Source organism: Megalobrama amblycephala, linkage group LG21 (assembly GCF_018812025.1).
Source record: "Megalobrama amblycephala isolate DHTTF-2021 linkage group LG21, ASM1881202v1, whole genome shotgun sequence".
In the NCBI taxonomy this organism is placed as follows: Eukaryota; Metazoa; Chordata; class Actinopteri; order Cypriniformes; family Xenocyprididae; genus Megalobrama; species Megalobrama amblycephala.
Window position 1 is genome coordinate 11,486,889 of NC_063064.1, and position 27,952 is coordinate 11,514,840.

Sequence of the window (27,952 nt, forward strand, 5' to 3'; positions counted from 1 at the left end):
ACTCTGTGTAGTTAAATGCATTATGAAGCAGGGTTAATCAAGTTTGTCTCATGTCAGAGATGTTGATTACTTGCGGTTCTTTCTTCCTCAAAATTCCCAATGATTTTTTGATTTCACAATATGTCAGGGAAAGACAGAGAGAGAGAGAGAGAGAGAGAGAGAGAGAGAGAGAGAGAAAAAATCAATTTTCTCCCTCCATGATGATTTATTTATTGTCTCTGCTGAAGAGCTCCACTACTCCATCACAAACACACTCCAGGAATCCATAAGGTTGTAACCTCATCATAACAATTCACTGCCAAGCTGGTAAATCACTTCTCCTAAATGTCGCAGCTAGCATGAGGCCTGACTTTTGGGAGGCACTATCTAGCTAATCAGCGCAATCTGCTTCGAGCGTGTCTTAGAATAGCTGGCAAAATCTCCTCTAATCATGTAATTCATAAAACCACAATCAAAAGTGCCTCTCAAAGCATGTAAATGTCACCCTGTCGGCTCATGGCCCGGGGTTTCAGGACACAGCAATTAAGCTCAACTACCGCCTGTCTCGCAGCCGAACACGAGAACTGTAGGCGACGTGCTAATTCCTCCAACTAGTAGACTTTCCGTCTGCCCCAGTGTGCCATACATGCCGCAGACAAAATAAGAATAGAAACAATAAAGCTGTAATATTGAAGAAGCAATAGATCTATCTGCTGCTTAGCTTTACACAAGGGTAGCTGCTGTCGAGACAATCTGAAATCGATCATTTTCATTATTGAGGTAATTTTGAAGGACACAGACAGAGAGACGCAGAAGAAGAGTGAGGCTCTATTATAATACTTATCCTTGACCAACCCACACAGTTCACTTAAATTGTGTTGCTTTTTTAAATCTACTGTACTTAAAAAGACACTTCTTTGTACATTTTATTTTATTTAGCAAGTCTTTTGAGTTGAGTGAAAATGAATATTAAACAATTTATGCATTCGGTTATATTTTGAACGTGAAGTTTTAACATGTTGTCTCATTCTAAATTATTAATTAGGGGTATTTTCTAAAATTAAGCAATAATTATAAAATACCTTAAAATATGGAGACATTTTTCTGCAAATGTTGCTATTATACGTTTTTTTTTATTATAAGTGTTTTTTTAAAATTTTTTAGTGTCATTAATCTATTCCGTCAGTGACTCGCATGGTTATATGTGTTTTTCGCAGTTTGTCAGCAGAACACCTAGAAACACCTAGAAAGAGCTAGAGTTGATGCATGACATCTGTCAGCAAACACATAGTGTATGGCAGGGATGGGCAACTCCAGTCCTGGAGAGCCAGTGTCCTGCAGAGTTTATCTCCATCCCTGGTTAAAAACTCACTTGCCTATAACTTTCTACTAATCCTAAAGACCTTGATTAGCTGGTTCAGGTGTGTTTAAATAGGGTTGGAGCTAAACTCTGCTGGGCAGTGGCCCTCCAGGACTGAAGTTGCCCATCCCTGGTGTATGGAGTGACGTTTTAACACCACAGCATGATACATCAGTAAATAATCTAACCATACTGGAATTTGAAGAGAGATTCAGAGGAAGTCTGGCACGGTAAACATTTCTGTTCAATTCTCGTTTGACAAGCAAGGGCATCTAGAATTTTTTTTAGACATAAAGTCAAAATTTTTAGTAAATTTACACTAGCGTTCAAAAGTTTGAGGTCAGATTTTTTTTTTTTTTTTTTTTTTTTAAAGAAACTAATACTTTTATTCAGCAAGGTGTCACGGGTGTCCATAGTGACAAATGAAAACAAACCAAAGTCCATGATAACTATACAAATTGAACATAACTGTGACACAAGGATGCTGTAAATTTGATCAAAAGTGACAGTAAAAAACATTTATAATGTTAAAAATAATATATATATTTCAATAAATGCTGTTCTTTTGAACTCTCTTGAAGTCAAAGAATCCTGAAAAAATGTATCACGGTTTCCCCCCCAAAAAATTAAGCAGCACAACTAGTTTTTAACATTGATGATAATATTAAGAAATGTATTATTAAACACCAAATCAGCATATTAGAATGATTTCTGAAGGATCATGTGACACTGAAGAAGAGTAATGGCTGTTGAAAATTCAGCTTTGCCATCAGTGTTACAGTGGGTCAGGCAAGGAAGAGGAGGAGAGATGAATCTAACAGCCAGTTTACATTATAACCAAAAACACAAACAATGCAGGTTCTCCAATAAAGAACAAGGCTTAGATGCAGGAGAAAACGTAACAGCTTTGCAATGCAGTGTAGACAAAGGTAATACTGGACAAAAACCTGAACAAACCTGAGGTCTTAAATACAAGATCGAAGGGGTGGAAGGCAGAGGGACAGCTGGAGGCCTGGAGTGTCTTGGCGAAACCAGGTTGACGTCTGACCAAGGCAGAGCCTGAGGGATGAGGGTCCATGGTGGAAACGAGGGAGCTTGGAGCCAAGGTGAAGTCAATGGGTCAACAGGCCAAGGTGGAGTTATGTGCTTGGAGCCCTGAGGTGGAGCCGGGGCTGGAGACCAGGAAGCCCAAGGAGGAGCTGAGGAGGCTGGATACTAGGAAGCCCAAGGAGGAGCTGAAGGGAGCCAGCAAAAGCGGAACTGAAAAGGTGGGCTGGGTCACCGTAGGCAAAGCTTAGGGAGCTGGCTGGAATTCATTAGAGATGAAGGTGAGGAGCTGGAGGGAGATGGCAGAGGAGAAGGGAGAGGAAGGCAAGACGGGACTATCAGCAACAAAGTAGCAAGGGGGACTGGGTCGGAACCAGCGGCAACGAAGGAGACTGGACAGGACCAGCGGAGACTGGAGGCTTGGCGTAGACAAAGATAATACTGGACAAAGACCTGAACAAAACTGCGGGCTTAAATACAAGTAAATAATGAGGAAGGGCAGGTGAACATAATTGGTAACCAGGGTGACAAATGCGTGGCGGTAAACATATATGGAATGGAACAAAGGCAAAATGAATACAAACACAGGAAACATGGACAAACTGGAAGTCCATGAATAGAAACAAAAACATTAACAAGGACTAAAGCGCCAGTGCCCGAGCAAGGAGGGGGGCCTTTGATTAGGCTTAGATTGACTGGCCATCGGGAGCACCTGAACTTTCCCGCTGGGCCAATAGGCAAAACCCCACCACACCCCCACATATTAAGTGCTGTTATTTACTCTTGTGCATGGGAAACAAACACCAAAAGCCAAGTGATGATACGGCGCTACCTAATTAAACCTCACAGCGCATCCAGCAGTCGCAGCGCATGAGCTGCTGGACCAGTATCTTGAGCCCAACACTGACAAACTTGCTTGATGCTTTCATCATTCTATTGAGGTGATAAGCATCTCAAGACGCATTTGAATTTGAAACCAGCACCACATATGTGAACAAGGCTCTGTGGTGAACCTAGCTTAAACCAGATTGAATAGCTCCATGTATACTGAAGTGTCAAGGTAATCTGTACACAATAGTTATTACAAGCATGGCTTTCTTTTGCCGTCACGGCATCGTTTCCAGGCAGACGCGACACACATCTCCCGGAAATCCCGTAGAATTCAACGAATCAGATGACGACTTTGAAACTCTTGATGTGTTTCCAATTTTGTGTGCCATATGCATTAGACGTTCAGACAACGGCCCATGGACGTGACGACTGAGGCTGAGACTATGCAGTTATTAACACTATAAAAAAAAAAAAAAAAAAGTATTATGGTATTTATTATTAATACTACTATTATTACCTTTACATTAAATACTGGATAATATAAGAGCAATATAAGTCACTTATATTTCCCCTCTGACAATACAAAATTGTGTCTGAAAAAAATATACTTGATGCTATTTCAGAACTTTACATTAAAAAAATTCAGTAAATGAATAAAATGTATTAAAAAAAAAAACCCAAAAACTTGAAAATGAATCAAAGATGTTTTGTATCGACTTTAAGAGGTTTATGGATTCATTAAGGTAAGGTATGTTAGCATGGAAATCTATAAAATGTCCAATTTTTCAGTCAAAAATATTTGACCACTCAGATTAAAGGTTAAGTAGTAAAACTTTGATACTATTCATTTTTTATAGCTCAAGTAACAAGTCCAACATTAAACTATTGTTTATGACCAACAACAAAGTTGATTTTACATGTATTTGCATTTTCTCTCATTGATTTGTGCTTGTTTTGGAGCGAAGACAGAAGCTCTGTGCTGATACGGTTCTGTAGAGAAGACTGCACAAACCAAACAGATCAATGTCAGGAGACCAGACTCTCTGCTGTGCTGTCAGCTGTCTGGCTTAGCCCACATGCCCCAGTAGAGTAGATGTACACCCGTTTCTCTGTGCAGCTCTATTAATAAAACATCAAAGCCTTCAATGTGCAATAGCTGAATCGCTGTCCTTTAAAACGGACACCTGAAAAGTTCACTACACTTTTTATTGCTTATTTTATCATGTGAATGGATTGGAAATGACCTCTTTGTCTGAGAGCTGTACACTCTTTAGTATTGCTTCTCTCAAAAACTCAAAATAACATCCACTTTTTTCCTCTTACCTGTGGTTTGTGTCCCATTTTGCAAGATGGTCAAGAGAGTATTTATACCTCACCCTTTGAGAGGCAAAGATAAAATAGGCCATTTACACTGCATCACTGCCTCAGCGGGAAGCCACATTCATTTTTCACTTTTAGGAACAGTTTTTTTTTTTTTTCTGCTCTGTTCTCTGTTTATTGGAATATAATCAAGCATGATATTGCAAATCAAGTCAAAATGTCATTATTCATAAAATAATCAACCTGAGAATCTGTTACAATAAATTTGTCACTTTTTCACTTATTTTCATGAGTACAGTTGAAGAATTAAAAAATATTTTTGCTGCTTTACTTGATTAACGAGCTAAATAGTCACAATCCCTAAACATTTTGTCACGAACTTTAAATTCAGTCCACTTAAATTTGTGAAATGGAAGTTACCTTAATCCATAATGAATCATTTTTTGTTGACAATTGAAGCTAGACAGTTTGTTTGTAGTTCTTGTTATTTTCCTGATATATTTATTTTTTACATTTTACTTTTAATAGTTATGGTATAATGTTCAGTTTATAAGACTTTCTGTTATGCCTGGAGTTTCTGTGGCTAACTTTGTGCTGAAGTGGATGTTTGAATGCCTACATCACATTTAGTAACAGAAAGAAATTCATTCATTTGAGTGAGTCTAATTTTGTTGGGGTTTTCTTAATTCTGTTAGTTTTCCATTAGAACTTCAAGGTAAGAACAAACTGTTGGAACTAAGTCTTGTAACAAACTTGTACAAACTTGGAACAAGTTTTAAATCAAGACTTTTTAGCAAGATATTAATACTTTTTTATTCTGGCAAAGTTTCATTAAATTTATCAAAAACAGTAAAGACTTTTACATTGGTACAAAAAAATTCTATTTCAAATAAATGCTGTTCTTTTGAACTTTTATTCATCAAAGTTTATCAGTGTTCACCTTGATATATGAAATTCATCTATCAAGATTTCCACAAAAATATTAAGCAGCACAACTCTTTTCAAAATTGATAAAAAAAAAAAAAAATGTTTCATGAGTAGCAAGAATATTAGAATGATTTCTGAAGGATCATGTGACACTGAAGACTGGAATAATGATGCTGAAACTTCAGCTTTGCCATCACAGAAATATATTATATTTTAAAATATGTTAAAATAGAAAACAGCTCTTTTAAATTGTAATATTATTTCACAATGTTACTATTTTTACTGTATTTTTGATCAAATAAATGCAGCCTTGATGAGCTTAAAGGGTTAGTTCACCCAAAAATGAAAATTCTGTCATTTATTACTTACCCTCATGCTGTTCCACTCCTGTAAGACCTTCGTTAATCTTTAGTAACACAAATTAAGATATTTTAGTTGAAATCCGATAGTTCCGATAGTTGGGCTCCATAGGGAGCAATGGACCCTTCCTCTCTCAAGATCCATAAAGGTACTAAAAACATATTTAAATCGGTTAATGTGAGTACAGTGGGTCAATATTAATATTATAAAGCGACGAGAATATTTTTGGAGCACCAAAAAAAAAACAAAATAACGACTTATTTAGTGATGGCCGATTTTAAAACACTGCTTCATGAAGCATCGGATCACAAATGAATCAGTGTGTCGAATCATGATTCAGATCGCGTGTCAAACTGCCAACGGCTGAAATCACGTGACTTTGGCGCTCCGAACAGCAGATTCGACACACTGATTCATCTGTGCTCCGATGCTTCCTGAAGCATTGTTTTGAAATCGGCCATCACTAAATAAGTCATTATTTAGTTTTTTTTGGTGCTCCAAAAATATTCTCGTCACTTTATAATATTAATATTGAACCACTGTACTCACATGAACCGATTTAAATATGTTTTTAGTACCTTTATGGATCTTGAGAGAGCTAAGTGTCCATTGCTCCCTATAGAGGCCTCACGGAGCCATCGGATTCAGAACTAAAATATCTTAATTTGTGTTCTGAAGATTAACGAAGGACTTATGGGTGTGGAACGGCATGAGGGTGAGTAATAAATGACAGAATTTTCATTTTTGGGTGAACTAACCATTTAAGAAACTTCTTTCAAAAACATTTTAAAAATCTTACGATACCAAACTTTTAAATGACATTGATATTGATATGTATCTTTTCCCTTCTTGGCATTTATCTAAAAAAAAATAAAAAAATAATAATAATAAAAAAAATACACAACCAAGGGTACATTCTATAGATTTCAAACTCTTTTGGAGAGGGTTATTATCACTTCACAGCGGGCTGCCTTCAGCCGCCAGTACAGCAAAACAATGTAGAACTTTTCAATGAGTGTTAACTACCGTAATTTGACTTGCATGATGAAGAACAACTTCTGTTGCTCCGGTCTGTCAGGCTGTATATATCGGCTCAGCTGAAGAGCGAAAGCAAATTTGTGTCATGTTTTCTCTCGCTCAAAAGTGTGCAGACAAAAGAGGGAGAGAAGATTGCGATGTACCAGGCGAGGGGGTTAAGATGTCAGCTTCCCCAACCACCTGTCCTCTTGCTCCACCATCTCTCCCTCTAGTCTGATGCTCCGTGAAATGGATTCACTCAGTCCATCATCCTGGTCCCCTGTGTGCATTAGAAGATTGGAGCCGCTGGAGTGGCCTTCATGCATTTAGAAAGGATTTGCTTTACTTAGAAAGCGCTAAAGGTGTTTGGTCGACGGATGTGCGTATTGTTGTCTGACTATATCAGTTTGTGTACTTTGTGTCTATTATCATAGTGAGAGTGAATGTTTGTGTATTTATGGATATTATCTCAAACATTGAAGGAAATTGCATTCTTCTCTTCCACTAATGCATAACCTTAGTTATGAGGGGTTAATCCTGACGGGATAAAGCACCTCTGCCCTTTCCCACCCTATTTGCGACTCCAGCAGTGCTCAAAACAACAGGAGTGAACAGAGAATGAGGAGAGATGTTGAAGGGTTGGGTAGATGGGCACTCTCAGACAAAGCCATGAGATTTGAGTGAACAGCCTCTGTTGGGTAATATGTGCTTTTACACTTCATTTTCTCAGACCTCAATTGAGATTTTTGACAATGTCAGGTTAGAAAGGGGCTAATCACAGTCTTTGCTTGGTCTCCCTCCACCATCCAAGCCTTTTAAAAGGAAACAGAAAGCCACTTTTATGTCATCTTATTTTTTTTCCACCAGAGCACAAAGCCACATGTGTGCATCTAATGGAATATCTTCTCGGTAAACCAGGTCACTCGTCTCTGGTCCTTAAAAGTGAAATGTTTTCTTACAAACAAAAGATACTCTCTATACCAGCTTTTCCTATTGTTTTCATTCAAAACCTCTGTGAATTACAATTTCACAGGAAAAAAAAAAGAAAAAAGCTAATTCATATTCTGAAATATATGGTTATAGAAATATTTGTCACCCCTAAGTTCCACTTAGATAATCTAAAGCCATGTACACGTTAAAAATGCAGAACAGATGTTATCAATCAATCAATCAAGATTTCAAAAATCAAGATGGGTGTCAGTATTTTTTTTAATTAATACTTTTTAATCCTCAAGGTTGGATTAAATCAAACCTAACAGTAAAAGATTTATAATGTTAAAGATTACAATTTCAATTTCCAATTTTTTTTTTTTTTTTTTTTTTCCTGAAAAATATGTATCAAGTGTTCCCACACACACATGTGTGTATATGTATGTTTATGTGTAAATATATATATAGAGAGAGAGAGAGACCAAGAATGTATATACAAAAAATACATAATCTTGAAATGGAAGATGCTACCCTATCCTCATTCCCTGCATTGTTGGGCTTTTTTTTTTTAACATGACAATGACGATATGAATTTTCCCAAAGTGAAAACCCTTCTGTGGACATGTATTTCACTCAATCTTAAGGGGATTCTGTAGAGACGAGTTGAGCAACACTTCCCATTAAAGATCAGGGGCCGTATTCACAAAACATCTAAAGGCTAAAAGTAGCTCTTAACTTGCCGATTTAGGAGAAACTCTTAAAAATAATGGGCGTGTCAGTCCTAATTTTAGGACTCCTAAATTTTTTGCTCTAAGAGTATTTCACAAGGCACTTTAGCGCTAAAACTAGCTCCTAAATCTGTGAAACGCTAGGAGTGGTCAAGTGCAATCCTAAGTCACTAAGACAAAATCAAAAACAGTCCTAAAATGATTGTTGGTGCCAATCCACCCAAAGACACTGTACACCATTGAGGCAGTAGCGTTAGAGCATTGGGTGCTAAGCCTTTTCTTCATAAATGCAATACATATTTTGATTTATAGATTTGAATCTATAAAACGCCAAAAATAAATCTTTAATAAATAAATAAATAATAATGCCTGATAACCTGTGGCAGTTGTTTTCACTAGTTCACACTTACAAATATTTTTGTATAAATTTAAGACTTGTGTGTATACAAAAGATTCGCTCTTTAACCAATCTATCTGTCTGCCTGTATAGATTTGTCAGTCTCCTTTCAGTGAGCTACAGAGGGAGTGAAATGTCCGCCTTCATTGGGAGTAATTTCCTGGCCCTGCATGTGTGGGCAGTGAGATGTAGGCAGGCTGTTTCTGAGGAGGTTCTCATTGCTCTCTCACGGGCACGTAGTGCTGCAAAATTCCATTAACAATCTCACAGCTCGGACGCGGCTGCACACTGAGTCTGGCCGCGCAGGTGGGCTGTCATCTCCCGATAGAAGAGCAGCCCCTCTGCTCTGTACTATCGTCCTCCCGTGGGCAGTCATGTAGGCTATTCTGGCAATCAGACTATGGTGAGAATTGGGGTTAACACAACAGGAAGGTCCTGTGATTTCCTGGAACACAATAATAACTGCGCCAAATAAGATTCAAATCTCTCATTTTGCATATCACCGGAAAGAGACACGTTTACATGGCATTCTCATGATGCATTTTGAACAGTCTATTTTAAGGTCGCAGAAGTGTTGTTAGTTATGCGTTTTCTATTATTATTTAACTGGCAAATAATAGACTTTTAATAGAATATGTCTCAAACGATAGTATAATACTGGTGATTATTCGTTTCGCCTGTAGGTGGCGGCAAGAGTATTATAGGTGAATCGTGGAATCATTCCCTCAAGTGATTCGTTCACACTGATTCATTCAGGAACAATACACGACGTGTTGCTCAGAGACGCGCAACCGTTGATTTTGCTGTGGTTTCTTTTGGAATAAGTTTGTTGGCCGCGAAAATAGACAAGGTAATTGCCAATACTTTCTTTGAAATGTCAATAAATATCAACTTTTTGCATATTGAAATTCTATAGTAGGTCGTAGGCCTAAGACACTCGTGCTGTTGTTCTTAAAATCGCGTGGTGTGCATAGTGTGAATGAAATGTGCTTTCTATTTGCCTTTTATTTCTACTAAAAGAGAGTGCAACCACACTTCCTAGTATGCCAACTCACTAGTATGAATGTGTTAAGAAAGAGAGAGTTTAATAGCGTCGTCTTCAGTAGAAAAGTTGCGTTAGATTTGGAGAGTTTGATTCATTTAATGCGAATCAGTTCATACTGTCACCTTGATGAAATCGTTTCAGAAATGACGTTATTTGCATTGTCAACCTAAAATTGAAAGTTTTCTAGTGTCATGTTTCATATGTATTAAATTATTATTATTATTATTATTATTATTATTAATTTAAAAAAAATGCATAAAGGTTTTTACTTTTATTATTTGTTATATTGGTGCATTATAAATGAAAATGATAATGTATTCACATTGTGTTCATTGACGGTTTGGAAAACATGGCATTATTTTGAACAAATTAGATTTCTTTTCCTACAGTATATATTGTTTATTGCATTTAACATTTTGAATTAACTTATCAACAACTGCATTGGTTTAAATGATTGGTCCTCTGATTGAAAACAACAAAAACAAAACAATAAATAAATAAAAGGTGAAAAAAAAAAAAATCTAGATCTATCATTCTCTATCATTCATCTTTTCTAGTTGCTTGGCCGCATAAATTAATGCTTATTTTGTGTGTTCCCAAATACTAAACAAATAGATTTAATTGTACTGGATTAAAATTGCACTGACAGGGCTGTGTCACCTCAAATCATTTAGCTAATAAAAATTATCCCAATGATGCAGCATGTTTATCACATAGTGTCTGTAAATATTATTTCAGCTGTGAGCTAGACATGCACCGCAAATATCCAGGTCAAGGACTATTGTCGTTCTCTCTCACACTCTCTCTCTCTCTCATCTTTCACATTGTATCTTGTATCACATTGTATATTGCATCTAATCTCTTTCTCAATTTCAGTGGATATGACATTAAAAACTATCAATTTGTGGTAAAACACTTTTTGGTTGTGCTCCCCCAAGGCATTTCCACAGTAACCCTTGACAGAAACTACCAAGACATTTGTCATTGCACTTTTTCTTTGCTTTTGTATATCCCTGCAAATGTCATGTGAAATGAGAATCTATTGGTGGGCTGGATTACATCGGATGCCCTGTGCCGTGCGTCTTACAGCCTGTCATAATTTCTTTGCCCCAAGGTGGCCGTGACATTTGTTGTGGGTTCAGAAGTTCACCAAGAGACCACGAATGACTTCAGCCAAATCGGGAAACCTTTTCTAATGGGAACAGTCGCTCTCGGTAAGACAAACCTCTCTTGTTGTTTTCACCCAAAAAGTATTTGGACACTTGTGTCACACACAAAAACGCAATTTCATTGCATCAGAAACAAAACATCAAGTGGCTTTTAAGGTCATCATCAAATAAAAATCAAAAATTCTTATTATTTTGTAATTTTGCAGTGTTTATTATAAATTATTTATCATTATTTTATTTATCTTCTGAGAAGACAGGTGCACCAGTGCGAGGACTAGGCAATAATCCCTCCCCTCCAGCAATCTGTCACTCACATGAGATCACAGCAGTGTTATTTTAGTACCACTTTTATACAATTATAGTTTTTAAAGGCACTTGGATTAGTATTTTATGTAATGGAATGATATTCATACATTTTTAAGTTGAACTGAAGTGTCCAAATGCTTTCTGATGCCAGTATATTCCAGGAAGAAGATCTTTTGTTTCTCTGTTCGTATAGTTTGTGGGCAGTGGCGAGTCAGTTTGTTTGGGTTTAGTAAAGTGAAGTGAAGAGATTTGAAAACTAGAGACACCAGTGTGTGTTCATCGCAGCTGGTGTGCTGAGCAGTTAATGAAAGTACCTCTCGAACCTTATCACTGTGACAATGTAGATGTTAGCCAGGAGTCCAGGGAATTCTCTCTTCTGTCCCTCTCTCTAATCCTGTTAATTGGCTGCCACACTCAGAGCTGTAAGGTCCTGAGGCAGCCAAACCCCGCTGGCCTGCAGGAGGCTCCTGTCAACAGAACAAACAAAATCCGCCTGCGAGAGTCTCACACATCTCCTTGCTCTCATTTACAGCCAAAGCCACTGTGACACCTTTGAATAGACAGCTGCTTGCTCAACGGCTTTTTTAAAGGGCCCAGCACACGCCCCTGTGGAACCTCCAGGCACCTAATGGGCGTCTGCTTTTAAGGAGTCACAAGGCCAGGCTTTGTTTATAGTGACAGCTAGGGGAGTCTATCTGTCTCCGGTCCAGCTGACAAGAAGGGAATGAGCTGGCCCGGTATCAAACTGAGCGCGTTTTTCAAAAAAAAAAAACAAAAACAAAACGTTACAATGCACATGTCAAGCATACTGTGCGGCGGTCACAAGGTTGTTAGTAACTGCTTGGTTAATGCAGATGCTGTAGAATAGGTACAAAAAGTGGAGCAGTCTCACAAGGGCCTACCGTTTGGTTTATTTGTCTGAAATCCGGCTCTGGGCTCTTGGGAGCATCTGCAATTACAAGGGCTCTTACCTTTCGCTGTGCGCCATCTGTTGTAATGTACTGGGTTTAGTCCCCTGCTCCTCGTTCGTATTTATCTTACTGATGATTTTCATTTGGTGCAAGAGAAAACACAGTTGTGACTGTCAGCACTTTTAAGAGAACATTTATAGAGCTGCTCTCAATTCCCTAGATTTTTTTTATTACTAACACTGAGAGTAGACTTTTAAAATGGACAGATTCATTTAGACCAATTCTGATTGGATGAGCCTCATTTGAAGCCATTTTAAAATGTCAGTAAACTCACAACTGTGACCACACGTTTTAAATTAATGCGGCAAGTTGATATATGGAAACTGTAAACAGCCTACAGTTCGTCTAATGAACAATAGTACTTTACAGGACAATTTCTTATTAGTGACAAGTTGTTCCTGAAAAGCTTATTCATAGGTTCAGGGAATATTATCGTGTGCAGTATTTTTGTTTTAATTTTCATTTATTAAAGCCAGCCAGAGGAATGAATTGAAATGGTGTTTATTTAAAGGGTTAGTTTACCCAAAAATGAAAATTATCCTATGATTTACTCACCCTCCCTTCTTTCAGACTAACACAATTGGAGATTTTGAAGCCTAAAATATGTGCATCCATCTAGCATAAAAAAATAATACATACAGCTCCAGGGTGTTAATAAAGGCCTTCTGAAAGGAAGCGATGGGTTTTTGTTTATTAAAAAATAAATAAATAAATAAAATAAATAAATAAAAATCCATGTGTAAAACTTTATTGTAAAATAACTAGCTTAGGGCAGATGGCCATATGCATCGATTTGCAGGCAGATGAGTGAACTCTGACTGATGGCAAACATGGACGCACAGAGGATAGAGGAAAACAAAACACCGGTCACGAATTAGAAGTTTAAAATGAAAAATTTTAAAGGTGCCCTAGAACTTTTTTTTAAAAGATGTAATATAAGTCTAAGGTGTCCCCTGAATGTGTCTGTGAAGTTTCAGCTCAAAATACCCCATAGATTTTTTTTTTAATTCATTTTTTTAACTGCCTATTTTGGGGCATAATTAGAAATGAGCCGATTCGGGGTGTGTGACCCTTTAAATCTCGTGCTCCACGCCCCAAGAGCTCGCGCTTGCCTTAAACAACATAAAAAAAAGTTCAAACAGCTAATATAACCCTCAAAATGGATCTTTACAAAGTGTTCGTCATGCAGCATGTCTAATCGCGTAAGTACAGTGTTTATTTTGATGTTTACATTGATTCTGAATGAGTTTGAGGCTGTGCTCCGTGGCTAACGGCTAATGCTACACTGTTGGAGAGATTTATAAAGAATGAAGTTGTTTTTATGCAATTATACAGACTGCAAGTGTTTAAAAATGAAAATAGCGACGGCTCTTGTCTCCGTGAATACAGTAAGAAACGATGGTAACTTTAACCACATTTAACAGTACATTAGCAACATGCTAACGAAACATTTAGAAAGACATGTACTGAACTCTTGTTATTTAACTATGCCGAGGTAAATTCAATTTTTGAATCTAGGGCACCTTTAAAGAGAAATGTTGGAGGATTTAAAGAGGATTAAAAGAGAAGAGGTGCTTCAGTTTGTTGTACAGCCCTATTTGTTTAAAGGTCCCGTTTTTCGTGGTTTTTTGAAGCTTTGATTGTGTTTAAAGAGTTCAATATAACATGTGTTCATGTTTCACGTGTAAAAAAACACAGTATTTTTCACATAATTTACTTATCTGTATACCGCTGTTTCCACTGTCATAAAAACGGGCTGATGACTTCCTTGTTATATGAAGTCCCTCCTTCAGAAATACGTAACGAGTTCTGATTGTGCCAGCGGTTCCTGTGTTGTGATTCGACAGCAGCTTAGCGCTCCTTGCCCGGAAAGGTCACGCCTCTTACCATAACGTGGAGATGCACGCGCTCAGTGTTACTGTAAACATGTCTTTAATTTTACCCTATCAATTTGAGCCGGAATCAGACCCGGTGATTGGACTGCGGGATGAAAATAACAGCGTTTCGACGACATGGCGACAAACACACTCTACAAACGCAACTCTTGTGTATTCCTGTGGGCGGAGGTTAGTCAAAAACTGTTTTAGTGACGTCATTAAAGAAGGAAGTAGAGGGATGTAGTCCAAACTGGCCGTTCGATGTAGGCGACTTCTGTTAAATAAAATATCTCGCTTGGCATTGAACTTTGAGCTTTAAAATTTTACAGATTTTATTTATACTCTAACAACAACATTACACACTAACTAAAGTTTGAAACATGGGATCACGAAGAACGGGACCTTTAAACCGCAAGAGGCGTCGAAGCTTACAATACTCCTACATCCTACGTCACACATTGTGTCAGGGTACTCATTTGGCACAATGCGACTCGTGCAGTATGCGTACAGTCGTCTGGCGGAAGCTAGTTATTTTAGATTATAAAGTTTGAAATATGTATTTTTTTTTTAAATAGAAAAACCCATCGCCTCACTTCAGAAGGCTATTATTAACCCCCTGGACCCGGATGGACCCGGATGGATTATATTTATAATGGATTGATGCATTTATTTTTGGATTCAAAACGGCCCCCAGAGCACTACTATTATAAATCTTTGGAGAGCATGGATATTTCTGAATATACACTATATTGCCAAAAGTATTGGGACACCCCTCCAAATCATTGAATTCAGGTGTTCCAATCACTTCCATGGCCACAGGTGTATAAAATCAAGCACCTAGGCATGCAGACTGCTTCTACAAACATATGTGAAAGAATGGGTCGCTCTCAGGAGCTCAGTGAATTCAAGCGTGGTACCTTAATAGGTTGCCACCTGTGCAATAAGTCCATTCGTGAAATTTCCTCACTACTAAATATTCCACGGTCAACTGTTAGTGGTATCATAGCAAAGTGGAAGTGATTGGGAACAACAGCAACTCAGCCACGAACTGGTAGGCCACGTAAAATCACAGAGCGGGGTCAGATTAGCTCAAGAACAGTGCGTAGAGCTTCATCTTGAGTGTGAGTAAATCATGGGATAATTTTCATTTTTGGGTGAACTATCCCTTTAACACCTTGTAGCCATTAAATAAATTTGATAAATCCCTGTAAATGTTTTGTGAGGTAACCCAAAACGTTTCATGTTGTTACATCTAAATTTGGTTTTATTAAATTAAAAAAATTCTCTTTAATATAACTGAATCAGCTTGAATAGTTTATGCTTTCAAAAAATGTTAATGTTAAGTTTAGGTTGTTCATTAAGCTAAAATTTGTACGTTTTCAGTTTACATTGGTTTAGAAATGTCATTATTATCTTGACTAAATATGTTTCTCCCTATCAGGTGGGATTGTCAACGTCATGCCTTTTTTATTTTCAGAAATCTCCCATGTTAAAACACAGGTAATATTATTATGATTAATATCATATTAATCCCTTTTGTTGTACATTAAACTGTGTGTCGTGAAGATTCTACATTGTAATTAAAGTATTTTGGACAGGTCTTATGGTTCAGAAGAGCTGTACTAGGAGGACTTGCCACATGCACACTATTAAATATATTATGGTAAGTTTTGATGTATTTTTATTACAAATATATTAGCTTTTGATTATAATCATTTTAAATGTATATCATTTTAAGAAACAGTGAGAAAGAAAGAAAAGAAATTCTGTCACCATGTGCTCACTCTCATGTCATTACACGCATGTATGACTAAAAAGGAATATTGACACATCTTTTATTCCATTCAATGAAAGGAGCTCCAAAAATGACAAAAAGCTCCATATAATTAGCAAAAAAGCAGCCCACTTGTATGCTATATTCCAAGCCTTTTAATAATATAGTTTTGTGTGAGGAACTGACAGAAAAGATTTTAGGTGAACTATCCTTATAATGCTTTTTTTTAATATTATGCACCATCAACTAGATGGAGTCAATATGAAGCCAGCTAAGTTATCTTTTGTTACAAAGGTGATTTGTCCTTCCGTTTAATTTAAATGTAGGACAACTGTCAAGTTCAAAGTTGACAATACAAAGCCCTCCCTACTCATTTGTCACTGCAAAAGCACTTACCGCTTTTAAAATGACCCAGTAAGAGCTGAACCGAACGACTTCCATCTCAAGTACATGCAGACAGGAGACGTCCGCGGCTCGTCTCCCTCCTGAGCTGCCCACTTGTCCTCAATCCCTGATGTCTCTCTGATTTTAGCACACCCTGAAAAACTCCAACACACTGACGTTTCATATAATCATCTGTAAAGAAGTTATTGAGTTACCAATCAGCACTATGTTACTCAGGAGACCCAAAGCAATTATGTTGGAGCAGATGAGATGAAAGGAGACGGCTACAGGAGATGAGATCTCATGTCTGCCTCTTCAGAGACCCAGAATGCACTGCTGCAGCCCTGCCACTATGGAAGAACTTTGTCTATCCCTCATATCACTGAGATTTATGCTCATCCGCTGATGGCAGACAATGTTTCAATTTGTGTTTGAGAATGGAAAGCATTTTTCATTCCGGCTAAATCGGTTGTTATCTGAAGACTTGTGTCGACACGTGATCACACCAGAGACGGGATGGTCCACTTAAGGTGTGTTCACACTTGGCACGTTTGGTTCAATTAAAACCAACACTGGTGGGTTTGCTCTGTTAGTACGGTTCATTTGAAGGTGCTTTCACACCTGCCTCATTTAGTTTGGTTGAATCGCACTAGAGTTTGTTATCCCCTTTGGTGCGGTTCGTTTGGGCAGGTGTGAAAGCAGTAATCGCACTCGGGTGCACAAGAAAAGCGGACCAAACAAGCGCACCGAGACCTCCTTGAAGAGGTACGCTTTCAAACGTACTCTGGAGCGGTTCGCTTGAGATGTGAAAGCAATCCGACCCGACGGACCAACGAACCAAACGATATCATAATTCATAACGGGAAATGTGTTATATAAAAAGCAGTAGTGTCTGATTCTGTGAGTGAGCACATTATTTACCATAGCTGAAAACCAAAGAGCGCCTCTTCATCTCAAATGTAGTGTTATTGCACTTCTCCGTGCGAGAATGCTGCCCTGACAAAGCCTTGATTCCCGCTCTGCTGCATTATAACATTCACATATGGTCTCGACACACTGACACGGCCTACTAGACAGCGCTGGGAGATCCAGAGAGTGAGCGTGTGCGCGTTTGAATTTGCCGCAGCATTAATATGAATGCAGTATATAATTTAACAGCAGGAATGACTGCTACATTCCATATAGTGTTTGCGTGTGTCTCGACAGTTACAAATAAAGCCACAATAAGCTCATAGAGCGAACTTTTCAGTCATTATTTTGATGGATGATGCAGAGAAATCTCTGACCATTAAGAGGACAGTTGTACTCGCATGTGAGTTGCATAAACACATTTGGTACGCTTTGAAATGTTGCCATGTGAAAGCGAACCAAACCAAGAAGAAAATGCAACATTGTAACAAATGTAGTCCCTGTTTCGGAACAAAACAAACAATCCATAGGTGTGAAAACACCCTGATAAGTGTGAACACTGCTATCAGAACCTTGGTGCGCACCAAACAAATGGACTGAGACCCCTGAAAAAGTGGGTTTCGGTCTGTTTCCAAATGAAATCTGGCGCAGTTTAACTGAAATATATAAACACAACAAAGACACAAGATACAACCATAAAAAGAATAGAATGCACTAGCATACCTGTTTTTTTTTGTTTGTTTGTTTTGTTTTTCTCGTCGTAGGAGCCTTGTTGCCCATTACAGTTCCGTACAGGAGCAGATCTTTATTTGTGTGTGCAATGAAGGAATTCCTGGCACTGTTTTGACTCCTTTACACATTTTATAAGCTTTTGTGAGTTCTCATCTGGTAAAAATGCCATCATATGGACACACATATAACACTCGCATTTAGCCCGGCACACAGCATTGTTTTGGATGTTCGGTAAGTTCTGTCGCAAAATACTTGCCATAAAAATGATAGAATGAATGCTAAGCGAACCAGTTTTTTTCTCTCTTTTATTATTTTTTTCCCCCGGGCCAAAAGAACCAAGAGAACCAACTACAAGTGTGAATATAAAATATTTTTGCTCTTGGTGACACTTTTTTTTTTCTTTCTTTTTTTTTTTGTATGTCGTAAAAAACACATTATTAGCCGGCATTTTCTCTGGCATGCTTCTTCAGGCCTAATTCTGACGCACAGTTTGAGCCACCACAGTAACAGGCTATTTAATTCAGCTTCCCATGCCCTGGTTACATGTCCTCCTGTCTCTTTGTAACTTTATTTGATTTGCTGCATCTAATCCAAACGTATTTACTCTTTCCTCAGCCAACATGCTCATTTCATTTAACTGCATTCGGTCTCACCCAATTTAACCGACTGAACTCTCACGCCATCATTTCTGGCCAGATGCGCTTAAGGCCCGTGTTCCAGCACTGTGAAGGTTTTTTTTATATTTATTTATATTTTTTTTATTTGCCATCCACTACATCCATATTATTATTTAATTATACATATTATTAAAAGGCTGTTACATCCACTTTCTTCTAAAGCTTGACAGATTTAGCCTTCCTCCTTTATGGCTCAAATTGTGGTCTTTTTTAGATATTAGACGGCTACTGCACATCTCATCCTTCTATCAGCCTTTTAGATTTTTCTTTTTCTAAACAGGTGTGGATATAATCATCAGATCAAGCCCAGAATCGATGCAGTTCAGTATCTTACAGCTCAAGTGTGTAATTTTTGATGTTAAAATACTTTCTCTTATCCCAGCTTAATATGCAGTGACACTATAATTCGTTGGCTGATTCCTGTGAGATGTGTAAACACCTGCATTTTTAAAAAAAAATCTTGTTTGTTTAAAAGTATTGAGAGGCAAAACTGCATAATTATTCTCAGATAACATGTCATGAATTTATGTATTTATTTTATTGGTTTTAAACCACAGTGGCAAATTGTTTTGCCTTATCAGGACTAAATTTAATGAGTTAACATTGTATTAAGGATTTTACAAATTTCAGACAATTTATCTTTATTATTTAGTAAGTATAAATTATTATTACTTATTTATTAAGTAAATCTCATATTAAAGGGGTGGTTCACTGCAATTTCACTTTTTAACTTTAGTTAGTGTGTAATGTTGCTGCTTGAGCATAAACAGTATCTGCAAAGTTACAGCGCTGAAAGTTCAATGCAAACGGAAATATTGTCTTTTAAATTTATGGCAGTTTAATGCCTACAAAAACGACCGGTTTGGACTACAACAAGCTTCTTCCCATGTTGGTGACCTCATAAACTCTGCAATTAACATAAACCCTGCCCACGGGAACATGCAACAAAGTGGGCGAGGCCATGTCGCGCAGCATTATGTGGCATTATGGCAATATAGACGCCATTATTTACATTTCCAATGAAGCATATGTAACAACTAATGGTAAGGAGCGTTGCGTTTTAGGACGCTTCAGCGAATCACAATACACTGGGCCTGCTAACCAATCTGAGCCCATTGCGTATTTCAGAAGGAGTGGTATCATAGAATCAGGAAGTCAAACCAGCTGTTCAAATGACAATGGAAACAGCGGTGTAGAATAAAGGTAAAATATATGAAAAATAGAGTTTTTTTTTTTTTTAAACGAAGCATTAAGACATGTTAAACTGTGCCTAGAAAAAAAACACTGAACCACCCCTTTAAGGTTTAGGTATTTTTACTTAATACAAATACCAACCAACCTACTGCTGACCCGACCAACCCAACCAACCAGCCTGACATAGCCACGTTGTCTTAGCCAATGGCATGAATTTGGAGACGTGACCATCGGTTTCGACTGACCAGTGACAGTTTTGGCATTGTTTAGGAAACTTGTCTGTAAATGATCATTTCCACTTGATAATATTAATAGTGCAGATGCAGACATAATTCACTTTAAATTACATAGTGTAATGTAATACTGTATCTGCAACACTGCATAAATTATTACCAAATTCTTACATAATTCAACCAAGCAAAAGCTCTTTTTAAATCAGTAGTACAGATTTTCTGTTGTAACCTGATTCTGAAACAATAGATGACTTGGCCACAACACTGTAGATTCATTTCAGCATAATTTGCCTCAATATCACACACATCTTCTAGATTTCCCAAAGAAATTTAACTCCCATACACTCATTTATAGGCAAATCTGCCATATTTAATGTGCTTTTATCAGCACTTTGCATCAGTGCTCTCACGCCTGACCTGTCATCTGCAGAGTGATTTTCTTTTTCTTTCTTTTTCTTAGTTTGCCAGCTCATAATTTTAACATCTAATTATCTAACTGAGTATAATTTTATTTTGCATCATCTATTGAGAGAGCAGAGGAGGAGAGCTTCACTGGTTTGCATTGAGATCTTCTGAAGCATAGCTTGTACAGATTAGAAGATAAATCTCTGGTGGCTGCTGGAGAGTGAGGGAAAAGTTGTCTGCTGCCTTTTGAAGCAAATGCTTTTCCTTTGATTTTTGTCAACTTTTTTCAAGTCTTTGTTTCAGGCTCATCTTTTATCTTTTTTCTTTTTATCTACAATCACAGTATCAACCTAGTTTCACTTGACTTATAAATGTAGTTGTTTAGGGCAGTGATTCTTAACCAGGGGTGCATCTACCCCCAGGTGATACTTTAGCAGGCTTCAGGGTGAAAAAAGGACTGTCAAAGGTTAAAACTGCGGATGAAACTTTTTGTAAATACTAATTGTAATTAATGATTTTTTTAAAAACTTATTTTTATTATTAAACAAGAAAATAATAATTTATTAAATTAAGACCAACAATAATATTAACTATTATTATTATTATTATTTTATTAACATTAATGATAATGGTAATTTATAATGTAATACGTTATATGCTACTGTTCAAAACTGGGGGTTCAGTACGAAATTAATTTTATTCAGCTACTTTTATTCAGTGAGGATACATTAATTTGTATATAATATGTATATTAATTAATGATCAAACGTTACAGTAAAGACTTTTGTTGTTACAAGATATTTCTATTTCAAATAAATTCTGTACTTTTTCAAATAAATTTACTGTACTTTTCTATTCATCAAAGGATCCTGAGGGGAAAAAATGTATTATAGTTTCCACGTAAATGTTAAGCAACTGTTATCAGCGATGATGATGATGATGATGATGATGATGATGATAATAATAATAATAATAATAATAATAATAATAAAAGTTTCTCTAGCACAAAACCAAGAATGATTTCTGAAGGACCATGTGACACTGCTGAAAATTCAGCTTTGCCATCACAGGAATACATTACATTTAAAATATAATAAGCTAGGACACTTTTAAATTTTAAATTGTTATATTTCACAGTATTGCTGTTTTTACTGTATTTACTGCATTGTAAAAAAATGAATTTTTGATCAAATAAATACAGCCTTGGTGAGTATAACAGACCTTCCAACCTGTACGCGTTTTGCGTAGCAAGGTGCACATTTTGACCTCAAAGTCCGCTGGTACGATTTGTCACTCTAAACTACACAAAAACCTGGTACTTGCTCTGTGCATGCGCAGTACTCAAAATCAAGCAACAGCAAAAGAAGAGTTCGTCCAATCATAGCGCTGGGTTCATTTCCCCAAATAGCAAGCGGGGATGATTAACAAATGCATAAGGCCTGTCATTAAAAAGAGACTGCAGATCTACAGCAACACAAAATCCCGCCCGCTCGATCTCCCTTCCACTCCCACTGTCTGACTGATTTCTCAAGCGAGGACAGTACAGTACTCATGGTAATTCTAACTCCTTAAGGTAAACAGTATGGTTGCACAATTTATCGCCATTTTATCGCACACGATTTGGCAAAGGCTGCGATTATTTCATGCGCAGCTTGTCAGAGCTATACGCCTCTGATCAGTAGTAAATGCTTCTCCATCTGAAAGCCAGAGGGTGCTCTTGTGCAGAAACTGCAAATATGCCCTGCTGCCGAAGTAGAACACGCATCATTCCAGGAAATCCCATACTATCGCTGTAGCTGAATAAACAGAAGATTGAAACATTTTGATTAATTAAACATGACTAATAAACACACAACTGCCTTATTCTGTGTAAGAAGCCACATCATCTCACAGAAGGATGCTCAACTGTTGTTATGAAATGAGTTTGGAGTAAAACCGTTGTTAAATGTTGTCTTTTGTTAGACAAGATGCTAATAAATGCTTCTCATTTCTGGAAAGATGTTTGACGTGTGTTGCTTTTTCAAATGCACGTTATAAGCGATTCAAACTCGCAGTGCTTTCAGATGGATTAGCATTTGGAGCCATACTTCATTGAGAAGCCGCGCATAAAAAATAATCGCAGCTTTGCAATTTCATAATCACACTTAAGCCAAATCGTTTAAGTGCGATTTCAATGGGTTTTTTTTTTTTTCTTTTTTTTTTTTCTAATCGTCCGATTAATCGTGCAGCCATAGTAAACGGGTATAAAATGCTCAATTAATGCTGAACAATCTAAATAAAATTGAAATTGCTATGGCTTAGTGATTATGAAAGAGCTGTGTTTTGTGGATGCCTGACAAGCGCAAGTCTGGAGAAACAGGCATTTATTTATTCATTCTCAGAGTTGAGAAACTTAGCCTAATGTTACATGTGGTGCATTATTGTGTTAATAATAACTATAGTACCTAATTATGTTACATATTTATCTTGTATGAAAACTAGCGCGTCAGTTATGGATTTAAAAGTACTGTTGTCTCAGTGCTGCGCGAGCTCTCACGCAAACACAAAGGCGATGACACACCGAGAGAGAGAAGATCATTGAAAATGAAAATTGATGTGCTAGGTTTAAAATTGGTTTTTGTTTTCTATAAATCCGTTTTCTATAAATGTTTGTATTGGCTAACATTTATTCAGCTAATAATAAAATAATAATAGTGTTTATTTTTATAGCGCCTTTGAAGAACCCAAGGTCGCTTCACAAAATTAATACAATCAATAGACAAACCATAATACAATTAATTGACAAACAACATATAACAAACAGTCTGAAGGGACATTCAGAAGAACAGAAGTTGATGACAAATAACTACAGATAATTAACATGAGAGGTCAAACATCAATTATGAATGATGATAAACATCAATTAGCCTGTATCAAGAGAGTGGTTGTGTAACATACAAACAGACAAAAGGGAGACAGAAAAGCAGGAAGGAAAATGAATTATTTACAGAGCAAAGTGAATGGATGAGTTTTAAGTTGAGACTTAAAGGTCTAAAGAGAGGAGGTAGCACGAAGATTATGGGGCATCTTATTCCATAGCTTAGGGCCTATAATACTGAAAGCCCTACCATCCACAGTAGAGAGTTTATACTTGGGCACGACAAGCAAGTTATCACTGCTAGATCTGAGGGTCCGGGCAGGAACATAAGGTTGCACTAACTCGGCAAGGTATTGAGGTGCGAGTCCGTGACGGGTCTTATAAACTAAGACTAAGAGTTTAAACTGGATACGATTTACCACAGGAAGCCAGTGAAGTTGGTAAAGGATGGGAGTGATATGCGCAATTTTTTTGTAAGGGCTCGAGCAGCAGAGTTTTGTACCATTTGAAGGCGTTTAATTGTTTTGGCAGGTAAGCCACTATATAAGGAGTTACAGTAGTCCAATCTGAAGGTTATAAAAGCATGGATAACAGTTTCAGCATCTCTAAAATTAAGTGAGGGACGTATACGAACAATGTTTCGCAATTTGGTAAAAGCATGATTTAACAATCTGACCAATATGTGAATCAAAACATAGTGTAGAGTAGAACAGTAATCTCAAATTCTGCATAGTTGTTGAAGGCCTAATCTGGACACGACTGATATCAATAAAATTGTCGTGCTGGGAAAAGCTCTGTGATTTAGGGCCAACCAGCAGGATTTCAGTTTTATCAGCATTAAGTTGTAAAAAGTTATCAGACATCCAGGTTTTAAGTTCCTGAAGACAAGAAATAACAGAAAGGGGTGGACAGACTGAGTTGGGTTAAACCGTAAAATAAATTTGAATATCATCAGCGTTACTATGAAAATTGAGAACATAACATCTGATGATCTGACCCAGTGGCAGCACATAAATGAGAAAGAAAAAGGGACCAAGTACAGATCCCTGGGGTACACCACGTGAAATAGTGATGGTACGAGATCTATTCTTACCTATCCTAACAAATTGCTGTCTATCCGATAGATATGAAGTTAACCACTGAAAAGCAGTGACAGTAATACCTATTTCACATAGTCGAGAAAGAAGTACAGAATGGCAAACAGTATCAGATGCTGCACTGAGATCAAGGTGGACCAGGATACTATGGGCACCTGAATCAGAAATCAAAAGATATCATTTACCACTTTTAAAAGTGCTGTTTCTGTGCTGTGAGAGGGACGAAAGCCAGATTGAAACGGTTCAGAAAGATTGTGTTTCTCTAAATGTGACTGCAGTTGTGCTACAACTACCTTCTCAAGTAATTTAGCAACAAATGGGAGGTTTGATATTGGTCTATAGTTGTTCAGATCAGTGTTATCAATGCTTGCTAATGCTTATCTTGTTCATAATGTGCAATGATTAAATTCAAAGACAGCACGTCACAAATGGAAACCCTTTTTATTGTGGGATTTAGTATCATATTTGGATATTGGAATAATATATTATTTTAAATGAATGACATGTACACACAATGTCTTAATATAAGACTAGTTGACTAGTCATTACAAAACCTCAGATTAAATGACTGTCAGGTTAGTCATAGCACACATCCCTAATGTAAATAATTGAAGTTGCAAACAAACAAAAAAAATTATTTTATATTAAATAATAGACCACTTTGGAGCAGACGTCACAATTACGTCACTTGCAGCTGCGCGCGCATACTGGTTGCAGAAAAATAGCAGTAGCAATTGAAGGAAAATGTGCAAAATCCACAGAATAAGAGAAAAATGTTTTGCTGTGCCTCTGGATGTTGGAATCGGAATGCAAAAAATATAGTCTTCATTTTTAAAGAAAACCATCGTTGAAAACGTCCTTTGAAGATAAACAGAGACGTTTCACAGACTGGACTGATGACACCTGCAAGGATTAGTCTACTATTAAAGCAGGAATTTGATGTAAACAGTAAGTCTACATAATATTCACATATGCAGTTCAGAGGACATACATACATAGCAGTTACAGCATGAAATAATTATAATTAAAATAATTTAAACCTATAATATTTTACATAGATAACTTTTAAACATAATAATTTTTATTTCACAATTCTGACTTTTTTTTTCTTGCCTTTGCGTGTTTATTACTCCCAGTTCGGACTTTATAACTCGCAATTGTGAGTTTATTTCACAATTCTGAGGGGGGAAAAGTCAGAATTGCGGGATAAATTGCAATTCAGAAAAGACAGAATAACGAGTATATCTCACAATTCTGTTTTTCTTTGTAAGAAATGTGAGATGTAAACTCAGATTTGCGAAAAATAAAAGTCAGAATTGTGAGATATAAACTCGAAATTAACTTTTTTTATTCTTTTATTTTGTGGCTTCCATAGACTGCCACTGCTCAACTGTCATTTTCTGCAACCAGCTAGGCTCCGCCCACAAAAACGTCATCGCTGTTTGCAAACATCAAATTGGTCTATAGAATGCCGTTCACTTGTCAGTTTATATAAGCACACATTATGCAATACAATATTAATCATGAATTAAAAAAAATGGTTTTGAGCAGGTGTATTTAATTTTTTGACTTTCACTGTATATAACCCAGCAGTAGGGGTGTGACGAGACCCTTTTCCCACGAGACGAGACGAGACACGAGATTGGGTTCACGAGACGAGATTTTTATAGTATTTTTAAGAAATCCTCAATAATGAAATGTATGAAGGGAAAATAGTCTTTTATTCAACTGAAAATCATAAAATGCAAAAATGTTGGTGCATTTTGAAATCAACCTGTAATGCATGTCATTTTACTTCTATTTTAACAAATTATTTGCAGTAAAACAACATGCAAACACTGCTAAATGTTTTTCCACAAAATCAACCAATTGTTTTCTGCCCTGTATAATTTCACATGAGAAATCTCACTGAACTTCTTTCTACAGATTGAACATAAATTAAACAGTATAAATAAAACAAACATATAAATAAAAAATTCAAATAACACTTTAAGTGTAAACAGTAAGTGTAACCTAACCATTACAAAATAGTCAAAATAGTGCTCTCTCAAAACTAAAAGTGCAAACAGAAACTGACCAAATTGTTCTCAAGTTTTTCAAGCATGAAAAAGAGATGAAATGAACTACACAGATATGGTCATGTTCTTTTTCAAGAATATAAGCATGTCAACCATTTCTGGCAGCAGTTGAGACCTTTGAGCAGTAACTATGTCCCCTGCAGTTGAAAAGACACGCTCACTTGGAACAGAGGTAGCAGGGACCGAAAGGTATGCTTTGGCAAGTGGAGACAGCAAAGGATATTTACAGCTGTTTTCTCTCCACCACTTCAGTGGGCAGCAACTGAGTGGGATAGAGGCCTCTCTTCTATAGAGATCAATTTCTGTCTCAATCCCTCTGCTGGACTGTTTTGTCTTAGAGAAAGAGTCCCCTAGTAGAGCCTCAAGTGCTGTCTTCTTGGAAGCAGGTTCTGTCTCTTCTGACTCAACTCCTTGAGCGCCCTCTCCCCGATCTGTGGGACAGTGAGATGCTGCCTCTTCTCTCCTCTCCTTGGCTGTGGTCTTTAAAAAGCAGAAACACTGGATTTAAACTTAAGCAGCAAAGCAGACCCCCTCTCCCTCTTAACACAAACACACTGATGATGTCATGTTTCTAACATGCACACAAACACTGCATGAATCCATTTTAAAAATTCTGTTGGTAATGAGGAACATAAATACTGGGGGAGAAAACATTTTTTTCACACACTTTCACACTCACAAAAAGAAGAAAGCAAATTGATTTATACCTGATTTTGCAGTTCCGTCTTTTTCTGTATCCTCAGGAAGACAGACTCACGTTGGTTATGGTCTAGCTGCGGTAGAGCCTGGAATCTTGGGTCCAGCGCAGTGCTTTCTAGCAGATAGTTGTATGCATCCCCACTGTATCTTCCTGAAATATTACTGAGGATTGCTCTCTTTGTTTCGGCCATGGCAAAGGAATCATCGTCATTTGGTGCCATGCTCTGTTCAATCATGCTCTTCAGTGGCACAATGAGAGATACTGTGGGGCTCTTCTCTTCACATAAGACTGTGGTGGCTGTTTTCAAAGGATTCAGCAGCTTCACAAGGTCTTCTGCATTAGTGATATCGCAGCTGTCCAGTGTATCAATGGTTCGTGCATTTTGTCTTATCTCAGGGCAGGTGAGAGCTGCTGATATGGCAGGTTGCTGCTCCAGGTAACGAACCAGCATATCCAATGTGCTGTTCCATCGCGTGGTAACGTCCATGATTAATTTGTGGGGTGGCAGTTGTAGCATCTGTTGCTTGGACATCAGTATCGCAGCAGCTGTTGAACTCCGGTGAAAAAAAGCTGTTACGCGTCTCACCCGCCCAAGCAAACGAGTGACACGCGCAACACCGAGGCCAGCCTGAGTAGCCAGGTTTATCG

The 27,952-nt window shown here is 37.4% G+C and overlaps 1 protein-coding gene across 4 annotated transcripts in view; it reads left to right on the forward strand.

The window, feature by feature from the left end:
• si:ch211-51h4.2 overlaps nucleotides 1–27,952 on the forward strand; it is a 185,566-nt gene that overhangs the window by 86,627 nt on the left and 70,987 nt on the right. For all 4 annotated transcript variants that reach the window (XM_048172176.1, XM_048172175.1, XM_048172178.1 and 1 more), the window contains exons 9-11: nucleotides 11,056–11,155; nucleotides 15,706–15,764; nucleotides 15,863–15,927. In XM_048172176.1, coding sequence (XP_048028133.1) covers nucleotides 11,056–11,155; nucleotides 15,706–15,764; nucleotides 15,863–15,927 — 224 coding nt within the window. The remainder of the gene's footprint in view (nucleotides 1–11,055; nucleotides 11,156–15,705; nucleotides 15,765–15,862; nucleotides 15,928–27,952) is intronic.